General features: G+C 50.2%; 1 protein-coding gene across 8 annotated transcripts in view; it reads right to left on the bottom strand.

Moving 5' to 3' along the window:
• LOC116999006 (formin-like protein 2) overlaps positions 1–27340 on the bottom strand; it is a 109310-nt gene that overhangs the window by 30857 nt on the left and 51113 nt on the right. For 4 of the 8 annotated variants that reach the window (XM_033065280.1, XM_033065283.1, XM_033065281.1 and 1 more), the window contains exons 2-7: positions 17700–17783; positions 11703–11783; positions 8003–8079; positions 6413–6496; positions 4526–4678; positions 3380–3499 (exon numbers count right to left, since the gene is read on the bottom strand). In XM_033065280.1, the coding sequence (XP_032921171.1) occupies positions 3380–3499; positions 4526–4678; positions 6413–6496; positions 8003–8079; positions 11703–11783; positions 17700–17783 (599 nt within the window). The remainder of the gene's footprint in view (positions 1–3379; positions 3500–4525; positions 4679–6412; positions 6497–8002; positions 8080–11702; positions 11784–17699; positions 17784–27340) is intronic. The other 4 variants (XM_033065285.1, XM_033065286.1, XM_033065287.1 and 1 more) reach the window with 1 other exon arrangement.

Below are 27340 nucleotides of genomic sequence, written 5' to 3'. Positions count from 1 at the left end.
TCCCTGCTTCTCTCCATCCCTGCTTTATCCATCCCTGCTTTATCCATCCCTGCTTTATCCATCCCTGCTTCCCCTGCTTCTCTCCATCCCTGCTTCTCTCCATCCCTGCTTCTCTCCATCCCTGCTTTATCCATCCCTGCTTTATCCATCCCTGCTTTATCCATCCCTGCCTTTCTCCATCCCTGCTTTCCTCCATCCCTGCTTTATCCATCCCTGCTTTATCCATCCCTGCTTTATCCATCCCTGCTTCTCTCCATCCCTGCTTTATCCATCCCTGCTTTTATCCATCCCTGCTTCTTTCCATCCCTGCTTTATCCATCCCTGCTTTATCCATCCCTGCTTTATCCATCCCTGCTTTATCCATCCCTGCTTTTATCCATCCCTGCTTTATCCATCCCTGCTTTATCCATCCCTGCTTTATCCATCCCTTCTTCTCTCCATCCCTGCTTTATCCATCCCTGCTTCATCCATCCCTGCTTTATCCATCCCTGCTTCTCTCCATCCCTGTTTCCCTGCTTCTCTCCATCCCTGCTTTATCCATCCCTGCTTTATCCATCCCTGCTTCTCTCCATCCCTGCTTTTCTCCATCCCTGCTTCCCCTGCTTTCTCCATCCCTGCTTCTCTCCATCCCTGCTTTTCTCCATCCCTGCTCCCCCAGGCTTGGCCCAGCAGCTGGAGCACTCCTTGGGTTGGATTTCCTGTCTGCTGCAGGTCCCAGATGATGTCACCCCCAGGATATTTTTCCTGCTAATTCGAGTCAGATGGTTCCTCTTTCATTTCCACGGCCCCTCCTTGCCAAGGGGAGCTACAAAAAAAACGACAAAGCCTCTCCCCTGCAGAAGAGAGCAGGGAAAAGCTGAGCCAGAGGGGAAGGGGCTGGTACACGTGGGGAGGGAGCTAATCCTGAAATTTGGGGTGAGGAGGATGAGGAGAAGAGCAGGATTTCAACAGCACCCTGGGGAAACCAAAGCCAGCAAAGCCAAGGCTGATCCTGGGCTGGAACAGAGTCTGGGGATCTTTCCCTACCCAGATCTGACAGAAAAACGTTTCTGATAAAGAATAATTCCATCTTTTTTATATATTTTATGGTCATGGAGCAGCTCCAGGGCTGGAGCCAGGCTGGGAGAGATGGGAATGTTCCCTGGAGAGGGGAAGGATCCAGGGAGAGCTTCCAGAACATTCCAGGGCCTGGAGGGGCTCCAGGAGAGCTGGAGAGGGACTGGGGACAAGGGAGGGAGGGACAGGACACAGGGAATGGCTGCACTGCCAGAGGGCAGGGATGGATATTGGGATATTGGGATATTGGGAATTGGGGTATTGGGAATTGGGATATTGGGAATTGGGATATTGGGATATGGGGATATTGGGCATTGGGATAGTGGGAATTGGAGTATTGGGAATTGGGAATTCCTGGCTGGGCTGGAATTCCCAGATTTGCTGTGGCTGCCCCTGGAATGTCCCAGGCCAGGCTGGACATTTGGAGCAGCCTGGGACAGTGGGAGGAGGGTTGGAATTTAATCCCAAACCCTTCTGGAATTCCAGGACGTGCCCAGACTTTGAATATCCCACATTTCATACAAATCACAGCTGATTTCTCCCATCATTTTCACTTTTGTAGCTGCTATAAAAAATCCTGTTGGCTAATATCCAGCCCAGGGTGGATCTCACAGAGATGAGAAGCTGAAATTCCTCAGGGCTGGGTGGGATTTGGGTTTTGGGATTTGGGAACTGTGGGGTTTGTATCAACTGCCAGCAAAAAACTCCTTCAGACAGGAAGGTTTTGGGGCTTCTGTGATCTCCTGGAGCTGCTCACAAAGATGTTCTGGTAAATTAGGAAGGATCTGACAAAATGCTGACATGCCCAGGCCCCTGAGCAGTGCAAATATCACTGGCAGAGCCCAAAGTGAGTGAGTGCAGCTCCCAAACCGTGCCAGGTTCAATCCCAATTACTGCTGGATCTGCCTGGATCCTCCTCTGCTCACACAGACACATTCTGGAGGAAGAACTGAAGTTTCTCACTTCAATCCACATGAAAACTCCAATATTTTTCTCAGAAGAAAGGGAATTTCTAATGGGCTGGGACGCTGCAAAGGCTGCATTAATATTTATCTGACAGCAGAGCCTGGCTCTCAGTAAAGCTCCCCCTCCCAAAAAAGCAGCAATGAAATCCCCAAAGGTTCTTCCCCCTTTTTTCATCCTCCTGCCCTCGTTTTGGTGGTGGTTTCCCAAATCCCTGTGCCTCCTCTCAAGGATAAAAACCCCTCTCAGTTGCCAGGGAAACACAGGGAGCTGGGAACTGGCAGCTCCAGCAGAGCTAAAAGGAGCTGGAATGAGAGAGGGAAGGTCCTGGAGCATGGACAGAGCTCTGCCCAGCTCCTGAATTTTAAATTTCCTGGGGATTTTCTCATCCCTCTCCCTCCTCCAAACCTTCAGCCCAGCTTGGAGCAGCCTGGGAGGTGCCCATGGGATGGGATCAAACTCTTCCAACCCAGTTCTGGGATTCTGGGGCTCCTTCCTCTCCAGCATTCCAGGAATTTCCACACACATCCCAAAAATCTCATTTCTGCCTCCAGAGATGGGGCAGAACCTCCTGGTTTTGCCCCAAAAATTCACCCTGCACCCCCTCCTCAGCTGAGCACCTGAGGGGAAGATTCTCCTTCAGTTCACCAATATTTACTAATTATAAATATCACAATTAATAAAATTACAATTATTTTTTTTAAAAAACCCTCCCTTCTTAAAAATCTCTCACCTACCTTTAGCTTTCAGGATATTTTTTAAACACACACTACTGAAATAACACACTTTTACAAACAGACCTTTACAAAAAATAAAGCATATTTTAAAAAAATGCGTTTTTTTTAAAATACGCATTTTTTAAATACCTATTTAAAAGAATATTAAAAATACTGATTTAAAGAATATTAAAAAGACAGATTGAAGAAGAAAACCCAATCCAAGGATGCAGAATTCCTGCCCAGCACCAAGGTGGCTCTGGAGGATTTTGGCTGTCAGGTCCCTTTTCCATGGCAGTTCTGGGAGTGAGCAAAGTCTGGATTTACAACAAAAAGGGGAAACAAGAGGGAAACAAGGACTAAAAGCTCTAAGTTTAGGCAGCAAACACCACAATCTGCACCGAGATGAGGAGAACTCAGCTCCTGCTTCCACGCCAAGCGTTCCACATGCCGCTCTAGGGAACGGGATTTAATGGGATTCTAACGGGGTTTAATGGGATTCTAACGGGATTCTAATGGGATAACCACACGTGCTGGAGCCTGGAGCCCTTCTCCTCCTCCTCCTGGGGCATGTGGGCACCCCATTGTCCAGCAGTGCTGGCCCAGGCTCCGTGCCCTGCAGGGCCAGCCCCACTGGCACTTACGGGATTTTCCGCGCGGCAGCGCCGTCGGCACAGCGCCAGGGGAAGCTGCTCCACAGGCAGGTGGCTGCCAAGCAGCTGTGGCAGCGCTTGAGCTCAAGGTGGTCGGGCAGAGAAACCAATCTGAGGGTGTGTGAGAGGAGGTGAGAGCACAGGGAGGGGTGGGGGAGTGGGGAGAGAGAGTTCCAGAGGGAAAAGGGGATGGAGATGTTGGAACGGAGAGCAGACAGGTGAGGGGTAAAGGGAGATGTGAGAAGGGGAAAGGTGGAAGGAAATGAAGAGAAACAATGTGAGAGACATGTAAGGTACTCCTGACTTAGGCATTCCTAACCCCAAGCACTCATCCCAGGGACACAGAGGGACTGGAGCCTCCTGGAGCTCGGGCTCTGCCACTTCTGGTGGAGAAATTAAGGAGCAAAGATCAAAACCACTAAAAACCCTAAAGCAGTTGGCCAAGTGATCCTGCTGCACTCCACAGCTGCATTTCTGTCCCAGAGCTCCCCTCCTCTCCACTGCCTGAATTAAATCCTGCAGGAGCCTTGCACACAGACCCCAGGCTCTGCCTGGCAAAGCCAAACCAGCTCAGCTGGAAGGGACAGGCTGGAAGTGGGGCCTCATTTGGACTCTGCTGTGCTCACAGGATTATGGAGCAAAACTCCTTAAAAGCTAAAAAAAATCCCAAAGGATCTGAGCTGCATCCTGAGTAACAGCACTGGGAGCTGAGGGTCCTGGCTGGAGTGGGACATCCAAGGAATGGGAGAGATTGTCAAGCAGCCCTGGGAAGTGATCCTGCCTTTTCCAGAAATCAAACTGAAAAAAAAGGGAATATTGGGAAAGAGAGACTTGGAAGTCAAGTGTGGAATGGTGAGAGGGTGACAGCAGGTTTGGGGAGGGATGTGGCCTTTCCAAAGAATCCAAACTCCTGTCCATGGCAGCAGGGAAGGATGTGCTGCTGGAAGAGCCAGCACACGGGGTGGGAGCTCCAGGGAAATGCTGAGCTTTGGAGAAGGGAAACATCCTCAGAGGAATCCTTCCACCCCTGAGAGGCTCCTTGCACCTCAATCCCTCCACGTGGCAGTGTTCCCAGGGGAGGTGAGGGCACTCCTGGTGGGAGGAGCTGAACTCCCCCCGAGCTCCCCGGTTCCGTACCGGAGCGTGGAGTGGCGGCCGGAGCGCGAGATGCTGTTCCCAACGGGGGAGGGCAGATTGCTGCCCCTGTGCAGGTCCTCGATGGAGCGGCTCCAGGGCTTGGACTTGTCCATGGAGCTCTCCACGCTGTTCTCCAGGCTCTCAAAGTCAAAGCTGCAAGGAAACACAAGTTCCAAGGGTCAGGTGGAAGAGACGCGCGCCGAGTTTTCTTCTCCCAAGTCACAAAATCACTGGACAAAGTCAAACGGGACACAAGCCAAGAAAAGCTCCCCAAGATCATCAAACCCAACTTCCCAGCACTGGGAAGGTCCCTTCCCACCCAAACCATCCCAGGGCTCTGAGATCCCAGCAGGTGGAATGCTGGATGGAAACACCCAACGATGTTTCCATGGAAAAGCAGAGTTGTGGAGCTGGAGGGACAGGGAGAAGTCAAAGGGAAATGGGATGAGCTCCACATGGGGGAGGAAATTCCAGAAACACAGCTCCACTCAGGCTGGGAAAGCCCTCCAAGAATGGGATCAACCATTCCCAGCCTTGCCCTTGTCCCCAAGTGCCACATGCACTCTGAACACCCAATAAACCCAACACAGCTGGCTGAGAGCATCCCTGCCTGCAGGAAAAATGAGAATTTTGGGAGCTCCATCCATCCATCAGCTGAGAGCATCCCTGCCAGGAGAAGTGGGAATTTTGGGAGCTCCATCCATCCATCCATCCATCCATCAGCTGTGCAAGCACCTCTCTGGTCTCCTCATCCTGGAGCACATTCCCAAGCAGCACAGCCACCCCACATTCCCTGATTTCTGCCTCCTTGCTCTGCCATTCCAGGCAGGAATTGCTGGTTCCCCTCCCAGCTCCTGAGCTCATTACTCATGTTCCCCACAGAGAGGGGAAAAACCCAGCGAGTTCCTCGTGCATAAATTTAGGAAGAAAGGCTTTGTACAAACATTTCTTTTTGCTGTGCATGGTTTTTTCCAGTGGGTAACATTTGAAACCATAGGATTTTCCTCATAAATTTTCCTGCAGCCCCACCACAAATCTCTTTTCTGGGCAGTGACAGCCCAGTAAATCTGATGGCAGCCTTGCTAAAAATAAATTATCAGCTCTGCCCAGCTTGAGTTTCTACTCCAGAATTGTCTTTAACCTCAGGCTTCTTCTTCATTTTTACAGAAAAATAATCTGCTAGGATATCCTGAATGAATGTGGATTAATTCCTTGTGCCTGGAATTCTCCACAGCCAGGTTGGAGGGGGTTTGGAAGGTTCCTTTAGGGTCCCTCCAAACCCAAAGCAGTCTGGGCTGATTCCATGACAATAAAACAAAGTCTCAGCTGAAGATCTCCACTGAGAGCTGATTTTCCCCACTGCTTTTTCAGAGCCCAAGTCATGATTTATGACCCAAACAACCACATCTGATCCCAACATCCTAAATGTCAGAAAAAACTCAATTTCTAGTCTTCCCAATTTCCAAACTGCCCCTGGAGCTGCTCCTGAGCTGAGCTGCACAGGAGCCTGGGAACCCCTCTGAGCACAGCAAACCAAGGAATCCTGCATCCCTCCCCACACTGGGAGGGGTTTTCCACCCTGAGATGCTCAGAGACCAAAGATAAAAAATATGAGTAGAGGTGAATAATCCCACAATTTAAATTTAGGTTTGTTGGGGCTTTTTTTGGTTTTTTTTTTTTATGTGCTGTGATGAAATAATTCCAGACTCACACCAAGATTTCCTCTGCTCTCAGCCCCACAGAATCATGGAATTATTGAGGCTGGAACAACTCCAGGGATTGGGACTCCAGCACTGCCCTGGGCAGCCTGAACCCCTTTGGAATGAAGGAATATTCCCAAATCTCCATGAATTTCCTGGCAGGAAATCCCAGGAAGGCCCCACTTACGTGACTGCATATTGGGCAAAGGACAGGTATTCCACCAGCACATCCAGGCCCTTGTTCTCTTCATTCAGGAACTCCCTGACCCACCTGGGGAATAAACACCAGAGAAACATCAGAGCCTTCCTGGGGCTTTGGGATTCCCTGGAATTCCCAGAAAAACTCACACTGCAGCAGTCTCATTCAGGGAAATAAAAAGGTTTTTACAGAATGGTTTAGAGGATTTAAAGAGTGCTTTAGATGCCTTTCCAAGTGTACCAAAATGAGGATTTTTGCAGCACTGTGAAGGTCAGCTCCTCACACAGGGACCTGGCTGGGTTTTTATCTCTGATTTCCAGGAGCAGAATTTCTGATGGATATCCTGGGTGTACATTTAACAGCAATTTTGTCTCTTTTTTCAAAAGGTGTTCACCTGTTCTCAGTGAATTCTGGCCCCTGGGTTTTGCAAAATAACTCAGGAAAGTCGATTATGTTCCAAAGCTTTGGAAATGCCAAGAAAAATTTGAACATCCATCAATTTAGGGGTAAAGCCAGGGGGAAAAGAGAGCTCAGCACAGCCCCAGCTCCTCTGTGAACCCTGGGAGAGGCTGGGATCAGGGAATGCAGGGAGGGAGGTGGAGTGGAGTGGGAATTCATCACCTCTGACTTGCTCTGATCCTCAGGATGGACATTTTTTATCATTTCCCTGCAAAAATAACCAGCCTGGTGTTTTATAAAATGTGATTTGGGAACAAATCCTTCAGGCAGGGGCACCAAAGCTCCTCCTGCTCATCCCAAATCCCAAATCCCAGAGCTTCCATGGATGCCTCAAACTCTGCTGGGGAATCCACACCTGGCAGGGCTGTGGGAGGAGATTTTGGGATGCTGCAATTCCTCAAATCCCAGCAGAATCCCAGAAATGCCAGGAAAATGATGGAATTGAGCTGGACTCAGAGGGAGGAAAAGCCTGGAAAAGTTCCCAGAGCTGGAGCAGCACAGGGAGGTGGAACTGCTGGGAATGTGGATGGGAAATGGTTCTGAAAAAAACTCAGCCTCTGGCACTTTGGGATGGATTTGCTGCTCTTGGAAAAATCCTGGTTTGTTATTCCCAGGCAGGCTCCAAGCCCATGGTAAAGCTGAGACATAAATTTATATTATTTCACTTTTATTCTGCACTCAGCCTCACTCCCTGTGCTCTGACTGAGCTGGAGATGACTCCAAGCTTCCCTCAGCCTCAGAAAAATGGGGATGAATCCATCAGCAAAGGATTAAAGCTGAATTATCCTCCTGAGATGCCCAGCTCCCCTTAACTAAGCCCATCAGGCTTCAATTATCCATCAAGTGGCATCACTTATTGACTGCAAAGGGTGTTTGCTCAAAGACAGGCACCTTCAGAATGAAAAAACAAATTACTGAAAAATAAAAAATTAATTCATAAACCAAATCAGTTTTAAAATAAAAATAACATAAATAAAAATAATAAAAGTAATAAAAATGAATTAATAAAACAAACTCAAAATAAAATTATCATTATAGCAATAATAATAATAATAATAATAATAATAATAATAATAAAATTTTAATTTAAATAGAACCAGAGGTATCCAAAATTCTCACCCAATGTGGTTTGTCCTCAAGGAAATTTCCAGTTCTCGGAGCACCTGAGTGGACTCCTGGACTCGTCTCCTGAATTTCTGCAATGGAATGAGCAGCAAAAACAACAATTAAGCTCCATTAAAAAATATCAACACCTGACCCAGCACAGAGGGAAGGAAGAAAACATGGATATAAGTGAGAATTCCTCTGAATCCCCAGGAATGCAGCAACAAGAGCCCAGAAAAAGCAGGTGAGGAGAAATCCCTTCTGTTCCAGGAGCTTCCAGGGTGAAGGAAATGAAAAGCCTGCGGATAAATAAACATTTCTTTATCAACCAAGCTGTAACATCAAACTTTCTGCTGAAGGCTGCAGAGCCCCTCTGCTTTAGGAAATGGGGAGGTGGAGGCAGCAGGGGCAGCTCAGTCCCTGGGGAGCAGCACTGGGGGATCCTCTTCTCCCTGAATATGGAGAAGTGATGGAACATCTGGAACAGGACTGGGGGATCCTCTTCTCCCTGTCCATGGAAAATGCTGGAATATCTGGATAAATCCTTTGGAGCAGGACTGGGGGATCCTGTTCTCCCTGAACATGGAGAAGTGATGGAAAATGCTGGATAAATCCTCTGGAGCAAGACTGGGGGATCCTTTTCTTCCTGCTCATGGAAAATGCTGGAACAGCTGGAGAAATCCTCTGGAACAGGACTGGAAGATCCTTTTCTCCCTGCTCCATGGACAAGTGAGAACAACTGGAGAAATCCTCTGGAGCAGCATTGGAGGATCCTGTTCTCCCTGCCCATGGAAAATGCTGGAACAGCTGGAGAAATCCTCTGGAACAGGACTGGAAGATCCTTTTCTCCCTGCTCCATGGACAAGTGAGAACAACTGGAGAAATCCTCTGGAGCAGCATTGGAGGATCCTGTTCTCCCTGCACATGGAAAATGCTGGAACATCTAGAGAAATCCCATCTGGAGCAGGACTGGGGAATCCTCTTCTCCCTCCCTGCCCATGGAAAATGCCAGAACATCTGGAGAAATCCCCCTGGAGCAGGACTGGGGGATCCTCTTCTCCCTGCTCATGGAAAATGCTGGAACAGCTGGAGAAATCCTCTGGAGCAGCACTGGGGAATCCTTTTCTTCCTGCTTATGCAAAATGCTGGAACAGTTGGAGAAATCCCTCTGGAGCAGGATTGGGGGATCCTCTTCTTCCTGCTCATGGAGAAGTGAGAACAGCTGGAAAAATCCTCTGGAGCAGCATTGGAGGATCCTGTTCTCCCTGTCCATGGAAAATGCTGGAATATCTGGAGAAATCCTTTGGAGCAGGACTGGGGGATCCTCTTCTCTCTCCCTGCCTGTGGAAAATGCTGGAACAGCTGGAGAAATCCTTTGGAGCAGCATTGGGGGATCCTCTTCTCCCTGCCCATGGAAAATGCTGGAACATCTGGATAAATCCTCCTGGAGGTGCTGCTTTTGGCACATTGTCATTTCTGAGCAAGGGAAATAACTGACAGCCAAATGGGGGAGGAAGGATAAGGGCAGGAACCCTGAATCCTGGGAATTCTGAATTTTCTGACACTGCCCCCAAAGGGGCACTGCTTTCAACCTGGGGCCTTAAAAAAAAACTTCCAAATTTGAGTGATAAAGTTAAGTGATAAAGTTGAGTGATAAAGTTAAGTGATAAAGTTAGAGTCATTGGTGTGTAGTTTAAATAAAAATGTGCAATATCACTAAGTGAAGGGTCTAAAATTTGGAATTTTAGGATATGGTAATAAGAAAATATCAAAGTTCTGGGCTGTTGGCTTTTTCTTCCTTCTTGTTCCTTCTTCTTCCTCAAGTGGTATTTTTTGGTTAAATGAGAAGTGCCACACTGCAGGTTACAGGTGTTAGGTCAAGAATAAAAATAATCTAACTATTAACTTTTAATTAAACTGTTCAGCTTTAAAAAACCTTGTAACCAATAAACACATCTCCATGTGTTCACTTTGAGCTCGTAGCTAAAATGCTTTAGTGCTCACTGTAAATCAGAATGAATGAACACCTAAATCTGAACACAAAACTTCAATGGTGCCTCCATCCTAGCTCTAACTAAAGACAAAAACACAAAAGATGAACACTGAGAAGTGGGACATTGGGCAGGAATTCCTGGATGTGTGGCTCAGCTGGAGGCTGACACCAGCTCAATCCCAGTGGGAATCCTGGTGGGATGAGCTCTCCCATCCCTCCCTGGGGCAGAGGAAAGGCTCAGGGGGATCCAGAATGAGCCAGGAGCACACAGGAACTCAGGGGTTATTTTTAGGAGCTCTGGGTTTGTCATTTGTCACGGGAGCCTGGGCTAAGAAAGGCTCCAATGTGAGCCCACGGAGCGGAGCCAAGCACGGAACAATCCCCAAAGCTGCAGGGAACACACAAAGCCCCCGTTCACCAGGCTGGAAAATCCACCCAGGGAAAGGTCAAGGGAATGGTTCCTGCTCCTGGCTGCAGGCTCAGAGCTGGCCAGGGCCTCCCTCTGCCCAGGACACGAGCAGGGAGTGAGGGGCACCCTGCTGGTGCCACAGGATCACCGGGGAGGATTTGTGTTATCCACAGGGAAATGAGCTGGGAGCAGGGCAGGGAGAACAGAGCTGGGAGCAGGGCAGGGATCAGAGCTGGGATCAGTGCTGGGAGCAGGGCAGGGATCAGAGCTGGGATTAGTGCTGGGAGCAGGGTAGGGATCAGAGAGCAGCAGCTGGGATCAGGGCAGGGAGCAGGGCAGGGAGCAGGGCAGGGATCAGGGCAGGGAGCAGGACAGGGAGCAGGGCTGGGAGCAGGGCAGGGAGCAGTGCTGGAAGCAGGGCAGGGATCAGTGCAGAGATCAGGGCAGGGAGCAGTGCAAGGAGCAGGGCAGGGATCAGGGCAGGGATCAGAGCTGAGATCTGTGCTGGGATGAGGGTAGGGAGCACAGGGAAGAGAGCACAGAGCTGGGATCAGGGCAGGGATCAATGCTGGGATCAGTGCAGGGATCAGTGCAGGGAGTACAGAGCTGGGATCAGGCAGAGATCAGGCAGGGATCAGTGCTGGGATCAGGGCAGGGAGCACAGGGCAGGGATTGCTGGGCAGGAGGCACAGCCAGGCCAGGGCAGGAGCTGCTGGGCTCTGCTGCATCTCAGGATGGGTTTTAGAGGCTCTTGTAGCTGTCACCATGGATGGGGACATCACCATGGATGGAACTCATCCCTATAGATGGCGCTGATCCCCATGGATGGAGATAATGACCATGGATGGAACTTTTCCCCATGGATGGAACTTTTCCCCACGGATGGAACTTTTCCCCATGGATGGAGCTGACCACCATGAACGGTGCCCTCAGCTGCACTGAGCCTCTGCCAGGCAAATTCCCAAAGAAAAGCTGGACATCCCCTCCCAGGGCTGAGCAAAGAGCCATCAGGCAGGGGTTTAGCCAAAGCCAGGCCTAGAGCCCAGCTCAGAGCCAATTTCTCAGATTATTTATTGAAGCTATGCTCTGTGTATGGTCTGATTATTTACTGAAGATCATTTATTGAAGCTGTGCTCTGTGTCTGGTCCTTCCCAACACCTGCCCTCCTTCCCAAGCTGGGAAACTGCAGCAAATCCCCAATTTCTCTTTGCTCCTCCCTGACACTTTCCAGGACATTTGCACAAAGGCAGGAAGGAAGCAGGAATCCTGGCTGGGGAACAGGGACAGGCAGGAGGAAACAGGATGCTCCTCACCTTCCTGGTCACTGCTGGGTCCAGATATCCCTTCAGCTTCTGGATGTAAGTGTGGGGAGGATTCTTCACTTGGAATCTCTCCTGGAAAAGAGACAGGAATAAACATCAGCCACTTCTCTGTATTTACCCAGGAAACACATGCACCACATACATATTCAACAATTTGTATTTATAATACATTCTGTTCCTAAGTGGATAAACTATGCATGCAAATAAAAGACATTTAAATGGATCCAGTATAAAAAGACACCTTAAACATTTGGTGGTAATTTTGAATTTTAGTTGCACATCCACCTGAAATCCCAGGGTTTCAGCTCAGCAGGAACATGGAGAGGAGGGAGAAGGGTCAGGAGAGGAGATGCATGCACCAACACAAAATCCTTTTTAACCATTTGGAATAAACCTTCCACTGTCCCAGGCTGCTCCAAGCCCCATGCTTGGACATTCCAGGGATCCAGGGGCAGCCAGAGCTTCTCTGGGAATTCCAGCCCAGCCAGGAATTCCTTCCCAATATCCCAATATCTCAAAATCCCAATATCCCAATAAATACCCACCCATCCCTGCCCTCTGGCACTCCTCAAGGTGCAGGGATCACTGGATCCCCAGTCCCCCCTCAGCCCCAGAGCTCAGATTTTGGTGCCAAACACCAGCTCTGAGAGCTCCCTGACTTTTCCCTGCTTTCCCAGTGTCCAGCTGGGAGTTTATCCCACCAAAGCTGTTCCAGGGGCAGTGTGCTGCCCCAAACCTCCTCACAGCATTCCCAAAAAATCCTGACCCTGTTTGTATCTTGGAAGAACTTGAATCTGTTCTCTCCTTTCCCTGGAGGAAAGATCTGATCCCAGTCTCCTGAAATTCCCCATTTTACAGCTGCTGTCTGAACCCTCCCTGGATGAGGTCAGGGTGCAATTCTCACTGCATTTTCCCCAAGTTATTCCAGAATGAACAGGACACTGCTGCCCAGTTACCACAACTGCCTGAACACCACAAGCTCTCCCTGTTATTATCCTGCTGCTTGCTGGAAAAGAAGGAATCCAAAAAAAAGAAGGAAAAAAAACTTCCCTGAGCTCCAGCAGCCCTGGTGGGAAGTCACAGAGCACTCATGGCTTTCCTCTTTTACAACAGGATTCTTTTTCCACCTCCACACAGCTCTGGAATTGGCATTTCCTATTTTATCTCAAAAACAGCTCAGAAAATGCAGATTCCTTCACTGAGGGCTCTGAAGTGCCACCAGCAGGGTCTGTCCTGCTCCAGCACCACCCTGGATCCCTCCTGCCTCTGTCCCAGGGGTTCCTCAGTGGCTGCCATGGGCACACAGAGATTTCCTGGGGTCCCTGACTGGTTTGGGATCCCAGCAAAAGGAGCAGGATCCTCCAACTGCACCCCCTGGCAGCAGCATCCCATCCCAACAGTGCTCCAAGCTCCCTCTCCCATTTATTCCCCTTTTTTGGGGGTTCTCTGCTGCTGGCAGAGCTGGGTTCAGCCCAACCCAATCCCCAGAGAAGCTCCTTTGCTCTTATGGATTCATTTCTCTCCCCAAATAACCAACCCTGAAGTGACAGCAGCTTTCCCCAAGCCAGCTTTGATTGCCTGGAATCTCCAAATTGAAATGTTTAAAGAGACTCAAGGAGCACACTGAACAGGCTGGGATGCAGCTCCTGGGTGTTTTTGTTTGTTTTCTTCCAACCTGGCTGTAATTATGTATTTATGCCATAATCCCTGCAGCAACCCCTTTAAAAAATGCTGCTGATTCTTGTGGAGTGGAATTATTTGGGTTAAAGGACTTGCAGGACATGATCCACAAACAGCAATGCCCTTACCTGAGCAGTGACCAAACACCACTTGTGGCAAACATTTTTACAGCCCCTTCAAGAGTTGTTGGTTTTTTTTTTTCTTTTTTTGCTGGTTTGGAAAGCTATGAGGGATTAGCCTTTAAAAGTGCCCTTTGCTGGCTGTGATTCCTGTCTGGGTTTATCCAGCTCAGAGTGTTTTATATTAAAGGCTGACTAAGGAGCTGGGGCTGTGCAGAGAGGGCTCCAAGTCACCCTGGATGTGTCACAGCCACCCTCTTCCCAAAACTGTGACTGGGAGCCGGCTCTGTGACCTTCCTGGAAGCCACTGGAATTCTCCTCTGGGAGCAGCCCCACACCCACACTCCCCAAACCCTGCTCTGCCTTCCAAACCACAATTAAAGAGTTAAAACTCCCTGCTTTGCTTCCTGTCAGCTCCTCCCCTCTCTCCCCTCCTGGCAATTCCCACCCACTCCTTGGCCAGCTCAGCTTCCAAACTCAGGATTTCACACCATCCCAATGATGAGGGGGATTTTTACCGCACATTAAAAAAAAAAAAAAAAGCCCTAAAATCCGGATTGGAGCGGCCAAACTTTGCTCAGCAAATCCTGCGGGGTGACATCACCGCTGGGACGTGGTGGCTTCCCTGCCCTGAGCCATTCAGACACAACAAAGATCCCAAATCCTGGTGAACCCTTTTTTATCTGCAGTGTGTGGCTGCTGTGAGCTGCAGCGTTAGCAGCAGGCTGAAAGGACACGGCAATGACTCCACTCTGCCTTTGTCAGCCACCGACAAAGAAAAACCAGCTTAATTCCCAAGGATAAAGGTCTTTTTTGGGCTGGAAAATCCCTGAGGGGTGGTGGTGTGAGCCAGGATGGAACAGCACAGGGAATGCAAGGACAGCAGCACGGGATGAACACCTCCCTTAGGGGGGGGAATGGGGAGAATTAAATTAATTTTATTAATTAATAAACCGGGATTAAATCCTGAGAGGGATTTGGGGACAAGGGATGGAGGGACAGGGAATGGCTTCACTGACAGAGGGCAGGGATGGATATTGGGATATTGAGAATTGGGATATTGCGGTATTGGGACATTGGGATATTGGGATAGTGAGATATTGGAATATTGGGATATTGGGAATTGGGATACTGGGAATTGGGATATTGGGATATTGGGAATTGAGATATTGGAATATTGAGGTATTGGGGTATTGGGAACTGGGATATTGGGAATTGGAATAGTGAGATATTGGGATATTGGGAATTGAGATATTGGAATATTGGGGTATTGGGAATTGAGATATTGAGAATTGAGATAGTGAGATATTGGGAATTGGGATACTGGGAATTGGGATAGTGAGATATTGGGAATTGGGATAGTGAGATATTGGGATATTGGGAATTGGGATAGTGAGATATTGGGATATTGGGAATTGGGATAGTGAGATATTGGGAATTGGGATATTGGGAATTGGGATATTGGGATATTGGGAATTGGGGTATTGGGAAATTGGGATAGTGAGATATTGGGATATTGGGAATTGGGAATTCCTGGCTGGGCTGGAATTCCCAGAGCAGCTGTGGATCCCTGGAATGTCCCAGGCCAGGCTGGAATATCCTGGGGCAGTGGGAAATGTCCCTGCCCATGGCAGGGGTGGCACTGGATGGCTCTGAAGCCCTTTCCAAGCCAGGCCATTCCATGATTCCATAATAATCCACCTCTCCTGTGCCTCTTTCACCCAGAATTTGCACTTTCTTTTCCGGATACAGAAAATAAAATTAAAAAAAAAGGAGGCTGGGGGGGCTTTCCTGCAGCAGCCAAGAGGAACTGCTGGACTTGTGCCCTTCCTCTTCCTACAGAGAACCCCACACACCTCCTGATCACCCTGATCTGGAAAAGCCATTCATCCCAGCACCAGGAAATTGTGGCTTCTCCAACAACTCCTGGCTCCCCAAAGCACTGAGGGCATTTTTGTGCATTAGCACACATGTTATTGCCATTGTCACCACGATCCTGGCTGAGCTGCTCCATTCCTGGGATTCACAGATGCTGGGGAAGCACTCAGTGCATCCCATTTGGGATCATAAAACCCATGGCTGGGTTAACTTTTGTTAATCTAATTTAAACTTTTGTTAATCTAATTGTTAACTTTTGTTAATCTAATTTTTGCAAAAGTGAGTGTTTCCTTTTTTGGGGATTAACTCCCAATATTCTCCAAATATTCCACAGATAAACATTCAGAACCTGCTGCACAAATTGTTTAGAAAATACCATTTCTGGACACTTTCTCCTTTCAGATCTAAGTGGAAAACCAGCAGAGGAGACAAAGATTTCATTTCCTCATTGCTTTACAAACCAAACCAGCTGAAAATGGCACAGTGGGCAAAACCAAGGGCAGCCAACAGGAAAATCCAAAATTTGCATTTAGAATAAAAAAAAAATCCTGCTATTCCAGGGACAGAAATAAATATTTATTAATAAATAAATATATAAATAAATAGATAGATAAATAAATAAATAAATTTTTCACAGCCCATGTGCTGTGTTTGGGTGCCTGGGGCTGGGAATGGCCCCATCCCAGGGCAGGGCTCATCCCAGGGTTGTGCAAGGAGCTGCTGAGCAGATTGCAGATTTCCTCCCCTCCTGTCTCAGCCCAGTGAATCAGCAACAGCTGCACAGGGTGGGTCCAGCTCCAGGTGGGAATTTGCACATCCAGGCTGGGATCAAACAGCTCCTGCAGCAGCTCACACCTCTGCAGGGCACACTGAGTGTGGCATCTCAGCATGTTTGGGGTGGAGGGACCTAAATCCCATCCAGTGCCATGGGCAGGGACATTTCCACCACCCCAGGGTGCTCCAAGCCCATCCAGCCTGGCCTGGGACACTCCCAGGGATGGGGAATCTGCAGAAATTCTCAGCAGTTCTTGCAATTTTTCAATGTGTCAGTAAACAGAATCTTTAAATAGCTCGAGCTTTACATTCTCTGCACAGGAGACTCATGGGGGAAAAAAAGCAATTCTTTATTAAGCTTTGCTTTAAGGTACCTGTGCCATGAATTTAAACTGCCTGGGGGCAAGGTTGGATGGGATATTGGGGAAAAACCCTTCCCTGTGAGTGAGGGTGGGCAGGGCCTGGCACAGGGTGCCCAGAGAAGCTGGGGCTGCCCCTGGATCCCTGGGAGTGTCCCAGGCCAGGCTGGATGGGATTGGAGCAATCTGGGGCAGTCCCTCAGGTGGGAACTGGGTGGGAATTCCATGATTGTATCAGCCACCCCACCACTGTATTTATCTCAATGTTATTTATCCCAAATTTATCCTGCCAAACTCTCCCCCTGCTTCTGCTGAGTTCCCATCCCCAGGGAACATCCCTCTTTCCCTGTGCTAGATCAATTATTTCCCTCAGCCATCACTGCTGGAGCTCATGGCAGAGCCCAGTTTTGCTGCTGGCTCCCAGATTCCAATCCCACCTTGGGCACATTTTATTTTCCCCCCTGAAATGCCATTTTTGTTTATCCATCACATCCTGTTCACTGCTGCACAGCTCACCAGGAGCTGCCTCTGAGGCTGTTCCTGGAGGTGAGCAGGGGTCCTGTCCCTGGGGGTGACAGCACAGGGTGTGACAGAGCAGCCAGACCCCCCTGCACTGAGATCATTCCTCAGGACACACAGGACAAGGCTCTGAGCCTGGGCAGGGCTGAGCCAGCAGAGTTCAGCAGCCACAGGGAATCCAGAGACAAAAGGGAAATCCCTGTGTCAGGTGGGAATCTGGGTCAAACAGCTCTGCCTCTAACACCCAAACCCTCCTTCTTGTTCCTGTTATACATTATAAAAATCTCAAATTTAAAACTCTGCACCATGTGAAATCACACACTGTGTGAAATTACACAGCTGTGATTTTAACTCCATCACCCAATTTTAGGAGCTTTCTCCAAGGCCTTAAGTCAAAAACAGTGTTCTCCTGGGGTCAGTGTTGGAAAGCACAGAAAGCTCAAAAATCCCAGGTTTGTGGGATCAAACATCAGTGACACACACCATGGAGTGACAGAAGCCCAGGAGGGACTGGGCTGTCACTGCAAGGCTCCAGCAGCAGCCACCAACAAGGGAACAGAAGGAATGAGTGTCTGAAATCCTGGGAACAGGTGTCCTGAGAGGTCCTGCCCAGCCCAGGGTGCTGTGGATGGAGCAGGTACCCCCCAGAGGTTCCTCACCTGGTCACAGATGAGCTCCCACTTCTTCTCGTTGTCGTACTGGCGCAGCAGGCGCGCTTTGTCGGGGGGCAGGTTCATGGCATTCTGTGGAGAGACAGCAACACGTCAGGGACCCACCTGGGGCACAGCAAGGCCTGCCTGAGGTAGTTCAGCTCTTTCCCTGTGAATTCCTGGTGCCAGAGCTGCTCAGCTCCCTCTCCATGTGGGCTTTCGCCCCAGAAGTGCTGGTGAATCACGAGGCACCGCTCACACGAGGTGAGCGACTCAGGGCCAGCCCTGAGCTCATTTCTGGGGTTTTAGGGAAAAATTGTTCCCTGAGGGTGGGCAGGCCTGGCACAGGGTCCCAGAGAAGCTGGGGGTGCCCCTGGATCCCTGGCAGTGTCCAAGGCAGGGTGGACACTGGGGCTTGGAGCAGCTTGGGACAGTGCAAGGTGTCCCTGCCCACAGGATGAGCTCTGAGATCCCTTCCAATCCAAACTATTTTTGGATTCTGTGACCATCCAGCAGAGAGCACAGGATTCCCAGGAGGCTCTCTGTGGCTCAGCCAGGTCCCTGGGAAACACATCCCACAGCACAGCACCATGAAATGCCACTGCATTTCCCCCCAGGCTGGAGAATGCCACCTCACCCGGGTGACACAGATCCTGGAGTCAGGATTGCTGCTGCCCAAGCCCAGAGATAACAATCCCAGCCTGTGAGTGACAGCAGTCAGGAGGAAGGGGAGAGGCAGCAATTATCTGATCCCTATCCTTCCTGGCTGCTTTGATGTGAGCTCTCCTTCCAGGACAGGCCATGCATGCTCCCAAGGCAGCTTTCCCAAGAGCCCTGTCCTGGAATGTGCAGTGTAACTGTCCTGCCTGTGCTCCTGGAGAACCCAGAACACCTGCATGGAGCCAGGGACACCTGGAGAGAACCAGAACACCTGGAGAGAACCCAGAACACCTGGAGAGAACCCAGAACACCTGGAGGGAATCCAGAACACCTGGAGAGAATCCAGAACACCTGGATGGAGCCAGGGACAGCTGGAGAGAACCCAGAACACCTGGATGGAGCCAGGGACAGCTGGAGAGAACCAGGAACAACTGGAGAGAATCCAGGGACACCTAGAGGGAATCCAAAACATCTGGAGACAGTCCAGAACACCTGGAGAGAACGAGGGACACCTGGATGGAATCCAGAACACTTGGAGAGAACTCAGGGACACCTAGAGAGAATCCCGGAACAACTGAAGAGAACCAGGGACACAGGATGAAATCCAAAATACCTGGAGAGAACCAGGAACAACTGGAGAGAAGCAGGGACACAGGATTGAATCCAAAACACCTGGAGAGAACCCAGGGACACCTAGAGGGAATCCAGGAACAACTGGAGAGAACCAGGGACACAGGATGGAATCCAGAACACCTGGAGAGGACCCAGGACCACTGGATGGAACCCAGGGACAAGGGAAGGGAAGGGGACAAGCAGCAGCTGCTGGGATCAGCCAACCAGGACACCTCACTGGCACCCAGAAATTCAGAATTTAAGGAAGGTCCTGGTAGGATCACAGATGCCAATTCTGTGCCAGTGCTGCCCACACTGATGGGCACAGGGCAGCCTTGGGGATGAGGGACAGCCCAGGATTTATTGGCTCCTATATCCCAGGATCCCAGCACCCCTGGGATGAGCATCCCTGCTGCTGGGGATCCCCTCCACACCTCCTGCTGCCACGGTTGCCCTTCCCAGAGCTTGTTTTCCATCAGATAACAACGACTCCTTCTCCTGCTCATCTCTGCTGTCATGTTGACAGTATTTATAGGCTCTGATCATATCTGTGCTGGCTTCTCCTCTCAGTCTCTCACCAGGCACCTTATCAGCTCTGCTTATCATTTCATGCACTCCTTGGTATTTTTCCTGAGGGTTCTTCCAGCACCATTCCTCACTGCTGAGCCATATTTCACAGCTCCACTGGCTCTCAGCTGCAGGAAAAGCTCCAGTGTTTACCTGCAATGCAGCCCTTGTCAAGCTCTGATCTCCTCAGAGCTAATCAGCTTACACAGCCTGGCTGGCACGGGGACAGAAACCTGCCAGGAAACCCCATGGCAGGGGCTCAGCAGGGCTGAGAGCCTGAACAGGGAAAACAAGAGGCAGGCTCCAGTGATCTCATCCCAAATGGAGCCATCTGATCTCAGTCTGCAAGGGAAGTGCTGTGCTCTGCTCCACAACTCACAGCTCACTCCAGACACTCCTGCCCTGGCCCACAGGGAAAATCCTCTCTGCATTCTCTGCTCTGCTCAGCCAGGCCCAGCTCCCTGGCTGGGAGATGAGGGTGAACTGCACCTCCTCATCCCCAAAAAAAGAGATTGGAAGTGATGGACAGCAGCAGGGCTCACCCCAAAAAAAGAGATTGGCAGTGATGGACAGCAGCAGGGCTCACCCCAAAAAAAGAGATTGGCAGTGATGGACAGCAGCAGGGCTCACCCCAAAAAAAGAGATTGGCAGTGATGGACAGCAGCAGGGCTCACCCCAAAAAAAGAGATTGGAAGTGATGGACAGCAGCAGGGCTCACCCCAGAGCCCCTGCAGCCCTTGGGCTCTGCTGGGAGGGAAGGAGCACCTGGGTACCTGCAGAGCCAGGGGGGTGGGAACAGCTGGGGAGGGTCACATCTGTCACTGGGGATGGGCACATCTGGGGAGGGTCAGATCTGCTACTGGGGATGGGAACATCTGGGGAGGGTCAGATCTGTCACTGGGGATGGGCACAGCTGGGGATGGGCACATCTGGGGAAGGTCACATCTGTCACTGAGTGTCCCCAGGGACCTGGAAGGGTCTGGAAGGGACAGCTGCGGAGCATTTGAGGTTTGTTCAGCTGGAGGAGACTGAGGAGACTCATCCCCACCTGGAGCTTCCTCCTGAGGGACAGAGCCAAGCTGAGGAAGAACAGCTGGAGCTGGGCCATGGATTTTCAGGTTGGATTTTCCTCCCCCAGAGGCTGCTGGGGCTCCCCAGCATATTCCCAGAGCTCCAGGAGTGTTTGGACACTCCAGGGATGCCCAGGGTGGCATTTTGGGGTGTCTGTGCACTGCAGGATCCTTCTCACTCAGGATATTCCACAATTCTACTCCACACCTTCTCTGAAACCTGGACTAAGAATTCCCTCACTCTCAACAGCCACTCCCTGCGACAGAACTGGATCCCAAACCAGGATATTTTCACTTCCATGGGAAGCAATAGATTTCATTTTACATCCCTGCATGGCACAGCTCCAAGAGGCTCCTGCAATCCAAGTGCTCCCAGCCCTTAACTCCAGTCCCAGCAGCAGATCTGAGGCACAGGCTCCTGAGCTGGCTCCAGGAGTTTGCTGCAGTCTGGATTTGTGATTCCCTGGGGATCCCTGGAATGACTCCCCAACATCTCCTGGCCACTCCCAGCCCTCACAGCCACGGCCTCCACACATCCCAGAGCTCTTTACTAATGACAGCTCCATGTGCTGTGCCTTCCCTTCCCATCTTTTCCCAAGCAGAGCCCTGAGAGCAGAATTATTCCCCTCCCCAAACAATCCCAGCTCAGTAGGGATGGCCCCTCTCCTCCTGTCCTGTCCTGTCCTGCCTGTCCCTCTGCCAGCAGAGCACATTTCCCTTTGACTGGATCTCCAGCTTCCATGAGGATCCCACAAATCCCTTTTCTGTGAGTGGGAGGCACTGTCCCACTGCTCTGCATCCTCATTCCATCCTCACCCCATCCCTGGCTGGGACAGCTCCCACCAAACACAATCCAGACTAAAAATCACCATTTCTGCCCAGAATATTTTGCCCTGGCTGCCCTGTGTTTGCTCACACCAAACACAATCCAATCAAAAATCACCATTTCTGCCCAGGCTATTTCACCCTGACTGGCCCTGCCAGGGATGCCTCTTACCAAAAACAACCCAGACTAAAAATCACCATTTCTGCCCAGAATATTTTGCCCTGGCTGCCCTGTGTTTGCTCACACCAAACACAATCCAATCAACAATCACCATTTCTGCCCAGACTATTTCACCCTGGCTGTGCCAGAGATGCCTCTTACCAAACACAATCCAAATTAACAATCACCATTTCTGCCCAGCCCATTTCTCCCCCTGGCCAAGCACCCAGCTGAGCTCCCCTCCTTCCTCCCCCACCTTGGGGCAATCATTCCCACCTTCCTCACTCACAACTTCCCACCACCTCATGGTGCCTGCAGGCCTGGGGAAGGGGGGAAAGCCAAGCCCTGGCACCTCCTCCTGCCTGGACAGGCTGCAGGAAAGCAGAGCATGGTGCTTCTGAGCACCAGGAACCACAGCTGGATCCTGCACAGACCCTGCTGTGCAAGGAACATCTCCCAGCCCAGAACCACAGCTGGATCCTGAACAGATCCTGCTGTCCCAGCCCAGAACCACAGCTGGATCCTGCACAGACCCTGCTGTCCAAGGAACACCTCCCAGACAGGAACCACAGCTGGATCCTGCACAGATCCTGTCTGCAAGGGCTCTATCCAAGCCCATTCTGGCTCCAGGAACCACAGCTGGATCCTGCACAGACCCTGCTGTCCAAGGAACACCTCCCAGCCCAGAACCACAGCTGGATCCTGCTCCCTGCAAGGGCTCTGTCCAAGGCCACAGCTGGATCCTGCACAGCCCCTGCTGTCTGCAATTGCTGTGTCCAAGCCCATCCTGGCTCCAGGAACACTGCACTTGGCTTTTCCCCCCCTGAAATTCCGAAGTTATTCACGTCTGCTGCGACGTGCCAGACCATCTAGGTAAGGTTTCCATTCTGCTCACTCTGGGCTGGATTGGCAGGATAAAGCTGGGCCTTCAATTAATCACAGTAGCAGATGGAAAACTGGGGGGGAGTACAAGCAGACCTCCAAAATATTAAATTGCTGCAGAGTTAAAAATAAAACCAGAGTGCAACCAGGAAATTTATGTATTTTTAACCTTACACAAAGCCTGGCTCCATCCAAACTGGCAGCGCCTCCAATTCCAGGTTTTGGCACTAAAAATCTCATTTGTGGGCTGATCTGCAGGGTTTTGGTGCCAAGGTGGTGGTCTCAAACACGTCCCTTGGGGCTGTCCTGCTGTCCCTTTCCATGGAAAAGGGCACTGAGGGAGCTGCTGGTGACAGCCCCAGGCAAAGAGCTCCTGCAGGCAGCATCACCCAGGGAAAATGCATTTAAACACCTTTTAAATCATGGGATAAAGCAGTCAGCTGGGCAGGGAAGCACCAGGAGGTGCCTCCAGGTGCCACCAGCATCAGGTGACACCAGCACCAACCCCAGTGGCACTGGTGGAACAGCTGAGCTCTGCTTTTCCCAACTTATTCCTCCTTTTCCTGAGCATTAAAGGGCACAGTGTTTTGGAAAACCAGAGTGGCAGCAACTCAACTGCCTCAAAAGCATCAGCACTGCTAATGAACAGCACTGCTAATTAATAGCATCAGGTTCTTATTGATTGCACCATCTCAAGTCTTTCATTAATGAATCCCAGCATTAATTGTGGAATGAGCAGGCAGTGCTCCTGATCCATCTGTTCCCATGAACTCCCTGGATGTGCCAGCTCAGGAAGCCCTAAAATGTGGGATGTGCTCACCATGGGGTGGGAAAAGGCAGGAAAGCAGAGGGAAGGTGAGAAGGGACACCAAAACCATCCCAGCAAAGATTTAAATCCCCCACTTCCATACAGGCCTTGAAAGGAATGAAGGGATCCCAGGAAAACCTGTGATGTGGCAGGAGAGGGAGAAGGGAATTCCCACTGCTGCTCCAAGGGACACTGCACAGGATTCCAGCTCCTGACAATTCATTCCCAGCTGGTTTTGTGCTCTGGCTGGGATTATTCCCTCCTTCCCTACTCCCAGAGGGATGGAAAAGCAAACCTGGCTTCCCAACAGCACTTAGGAAATTCAGGGCTTTAAAACACTTCAGACAAGGCTTGGTGCTCATGACTCAGATTTACAGACCCACAGCCAAGCTCTGCTCTCACTGCAGGCTGCAGGGACTCCTGTCCTCACCTGGAATTTCCCAGCCTGAGTTTATTCTGCAGCTCATCCCCTGCACTTCCCAACTGCTCATGTCCAGTACAGCATTGTGCCTGCAGCTCTCCAGGTTCATCCCACTGGGATCAGCTGCAATCCTGACTTTTCCTGCCTCTGTTCTAAGGCACAGCCTGAAGTATTTTTAACTTTTATTAATACCCAGTGAATTCCACAAAGCAGACCCAGAACTGGCTCAGAAGTCAAGTCCACACCTCCCACCTTCACAACACTGAGGCACAGCAGCTCCCAGGCTGGAGAGAGCCTGAGAAGCAAATCCCAAATCCTGAGTGGATCCAGGTTTCCTTCCTGGCACTGCCCACACCCTCCCAGTGACCAGGATCCAAAAGCAACCAAACCCCAAAAACACTGGAAAAGCGACACAAATCATGGGACACTGTCAGAGATGTGATGCCTGAGGCTGGAAATGTTCTCTCACCATCTCTAAATTCAGCTGGTGAGAGAAGGAACCAGCTCAGAATCAGAACCAGAACCAGGCAGGGCAAACCCAGGGATCTGTGCTCATCCTGGAGCACAACCCCAACCTCCCAACCCTCCTCCTCTCCTGGGATAACCAAGGGGACAGGGCATGTTTGATGGTGGATTGAGGATTTATTAAATCTTATTTAAAGCACAGAGTTATGGCTGAAAGTGAGCAAAGTGGAGCTGAATCCAGCTGGTTACAAGGACTTTTAAAGTTAAACAGTTCAATAAAGAGTTAACACCTACATTATTGATACTTTTGAACCAATAACCAAACTCCTGTGATTGCAGTGCAGCACTGACTGTCCAACCAAAAACTGCCACCTAAAACAGAAGGAACAAAAAAAGGAAGATGGGACAATGCCCAAGAACTTCCATCTTGTCCCACACCCATTACTATAAAAAACCCAAATTCTAAACCCTCCACCATGTGAAATCACACACTTCTATTTAATCCACACCCATGATTTTAACTCCATCACTTAAATCTGGAAACTTCTCAGGTCACAAGCAGAGTTCTCAGTGTCAGAAAGCACAGGAAGCTCAAAACTCCCAGGATTCAGGGTTCCAAGATGATTCCATAATTCTTCACCCCAGTTCCTCACAGCTCCCAGGTGAAGCACACCTTGATCAGAAAATTCCCAGAATCCCAGAACCATCCATGTGGGAAGAGACCTTGAGGATCACCAGTCCATCAACCCAGCACCACCACAGCCACCCCTAAACGTCCCCAAGTGCCACCTCCAGACACCTGCTGAGCATCCCCAAAGATGTGACCCCAGCACAGCCTTGGGCAACTCATCCCAATGCCTGACTGCTCTTCCAGGGGGAAAAAAATTCCAGAATTTAACCTGAACCTCCCCTAGTGCACCTCAGGGCCATTCCTTGTCCAGTGAGGTTCCCCCTGTGCCTGCCCCTCTCCAGGCAGGAATTCCAGAAGGAATGCCAGAATTCCAGCAGCAGCAGATGCTGGCCCCAAAGCCTGGCTGGAGAAGGTGCCTCACCCTGCCCTACCTGTGACCCTTCTGCAGAAAAAGTCTCTGTGTAGCTCCAGGAGCCGCCCACCAAAACAACTCTGGGATTTTTGTACAGCACTAAAATTTAATTCCAGGGCCAGGCCCGTAAAACAGCCCTTAATATTCTCCTAGAATATTAAAATGCAACTTTTTGCAATTTTCTGTGCTACTTAACTTCCCAGCCCTGCTCCAGAGTGTTTATTTAGGAAAGCCAGAGGCAAGTGAAGCCAGCTCCAAGCTCCCTGACTTTATGAGGAATCCAAGCTAGGCTAAAATTAAATGTACTTATTGTTCTAATCCTCCTTCTCCTCTGCTGTTATTTTTTTATTAAACTGCTCTTTGATCTGAAAACACCAATGCTCTGCCTGGATGCACAGGGAAGGGCAGGAGAAGCTCCCACAGCATGAAGGGACGTGCTGAGCTCATCCCTGGGGAAAAACTCGAGCCAGACTCTGGAATTCTGCATCTGGGATTCCCCAGGAGCATCTCTGTGGGGCTGAGGTCATCCAGGACATGGAAGGGGAAAGTTGGGATGGAGAGCACCACAGGAGGTTATCCAGGACATGGAAGGGAAAAGTTGGGATGCAGAGCACTGTTGGAGGTTATCCAGGACATGGAAGGGGAAAGTTGGGATGGAGAACACCACAGGAGGTTATCCAGGCCATGGAAGGGGATGGAGAACACCAGTGGAGGTCATCCAGGACATGGAAGGGGAAAGTTGGGATGGAGAACAGTGGTGGAGGTTATCCAGGCCATGGAAGGGGAAAGTTGGGATGGAGAACATTGTGGTGATGGTTATTCAGGACATGGAAGGGGATGGAGAGCACTGGTGGAGGTTATCCAGGACATGGAAGGGGAAAGCTGGGATGGAGAACATCAGTGGAGATTATCCAGGACATGGAACACCAGTGGAGGTTATCCAGGTCATGGAAGGGGAAAGTTGGGATGGAAAGCACTGGTGGGGGTTATCCAGGCCATGGAAGGGGAAAGGGATGCAGAACATCAGTGGAGGTCATCCAGGACATGGAAGGGAAAAGTTGGGATGGAAAGCACTGGTGGAGGTTATCCAGGTCATGGAAGGGAAAAGTTGGGATGGAAAGCACTGGTGGAGGTTATCCAGGTCATGGAAGGGAAAAGTTGGGATGGAAAGCACTGGTGGGGGTTATCCAGGACATGGAAGGGGAAAGTTGGGATGGAAAACATCAGTGAAGGTTATCCAGGACATGGAAGGGGAAATTTGGGATGGAAAATACCAGTAGAGGTTATCTAGGACATGGAAGGGGAAAGTTGGGATGCAAAACACCAGTGGAGGTGATCCAGGACATGGAAGGGGAAAGTTGGGATGGAGAGCATTGGTGGAGGTTATCCAGGTCATGGAAGGGAAAAGCTGGGATGGAGAACACTGGTGTTATCCAGGACATGGAAGGGGAAAGTTGGGATGGAGAACAGCAGTGGTGGAGGTTATCCAGGACATGGAAGGGGAGAGCTGAGATGGAGAACACTGGTGTTATCCAGGATATGGAAGGGAAAAGCTGGGATGCAGAGCACCACAGGAGGTTATCCAGGACATGGAAAGGAAAAGGGATGGAGAACATCAGTGGAGGTAATCCAGGACATGGAACACCAGTGGAGGTTATCCAGGACATGGAAGGGGAAATTTGGGATGGAGAACATCAGTGGAGGTTATCCAGGCCATGGAAGGGAAAAGTTGGGATGGAGAATATTGTGGTGGTGGTTATCCAGGCCATGGAAGGGGAAAGCTGGGATGCAGAGCACTGTGGTGAGAACCTGTGGCTCCTCAGCTGACAAGGAAGAACAATTTCCTCATGGAAAGGTGCTGGAACCCTGGAAATTGGGAATTTGAGACTTTCTGTGCTGTCAGAAATCCTAGGAGAACTCTGCTTTCACCTGAGGCTCTGGAGAAACTTCCAGAATGGAATGACAGAACTGGGATCACTGGTGTGTATTTGAACAGAAGAAGTGTGTGATATCACACGGTGGAAAATTTGGAATTCAAGGTTTTAGGATATAGCAATATATATAAGGCTAAGTGGAGGTTTTGGGGTGGAGGTTTCTTCCTTCACCTTCCTCTTCTCAGGTCTAGGTGGGATTTGTT

The sequence above is a fragment of the Catharus ustulatus genome, chromosome 7 (assembly GCF_009819885.2).
Source record: "Catharus ustulatus isolate bCatUst1 chromosome 7, bCatUst1.pri.v2, whole genome shotgun sequence".
Taxonomy (NCBI): Eukaryota; Metazoa; Chordata; class Aves; order Passeriformes; family Turdidae; genus Catharus; species Catharus ustulatus.
This window is presented reverse-complemented; position numbering and strand designations above follow the sequence as displayed.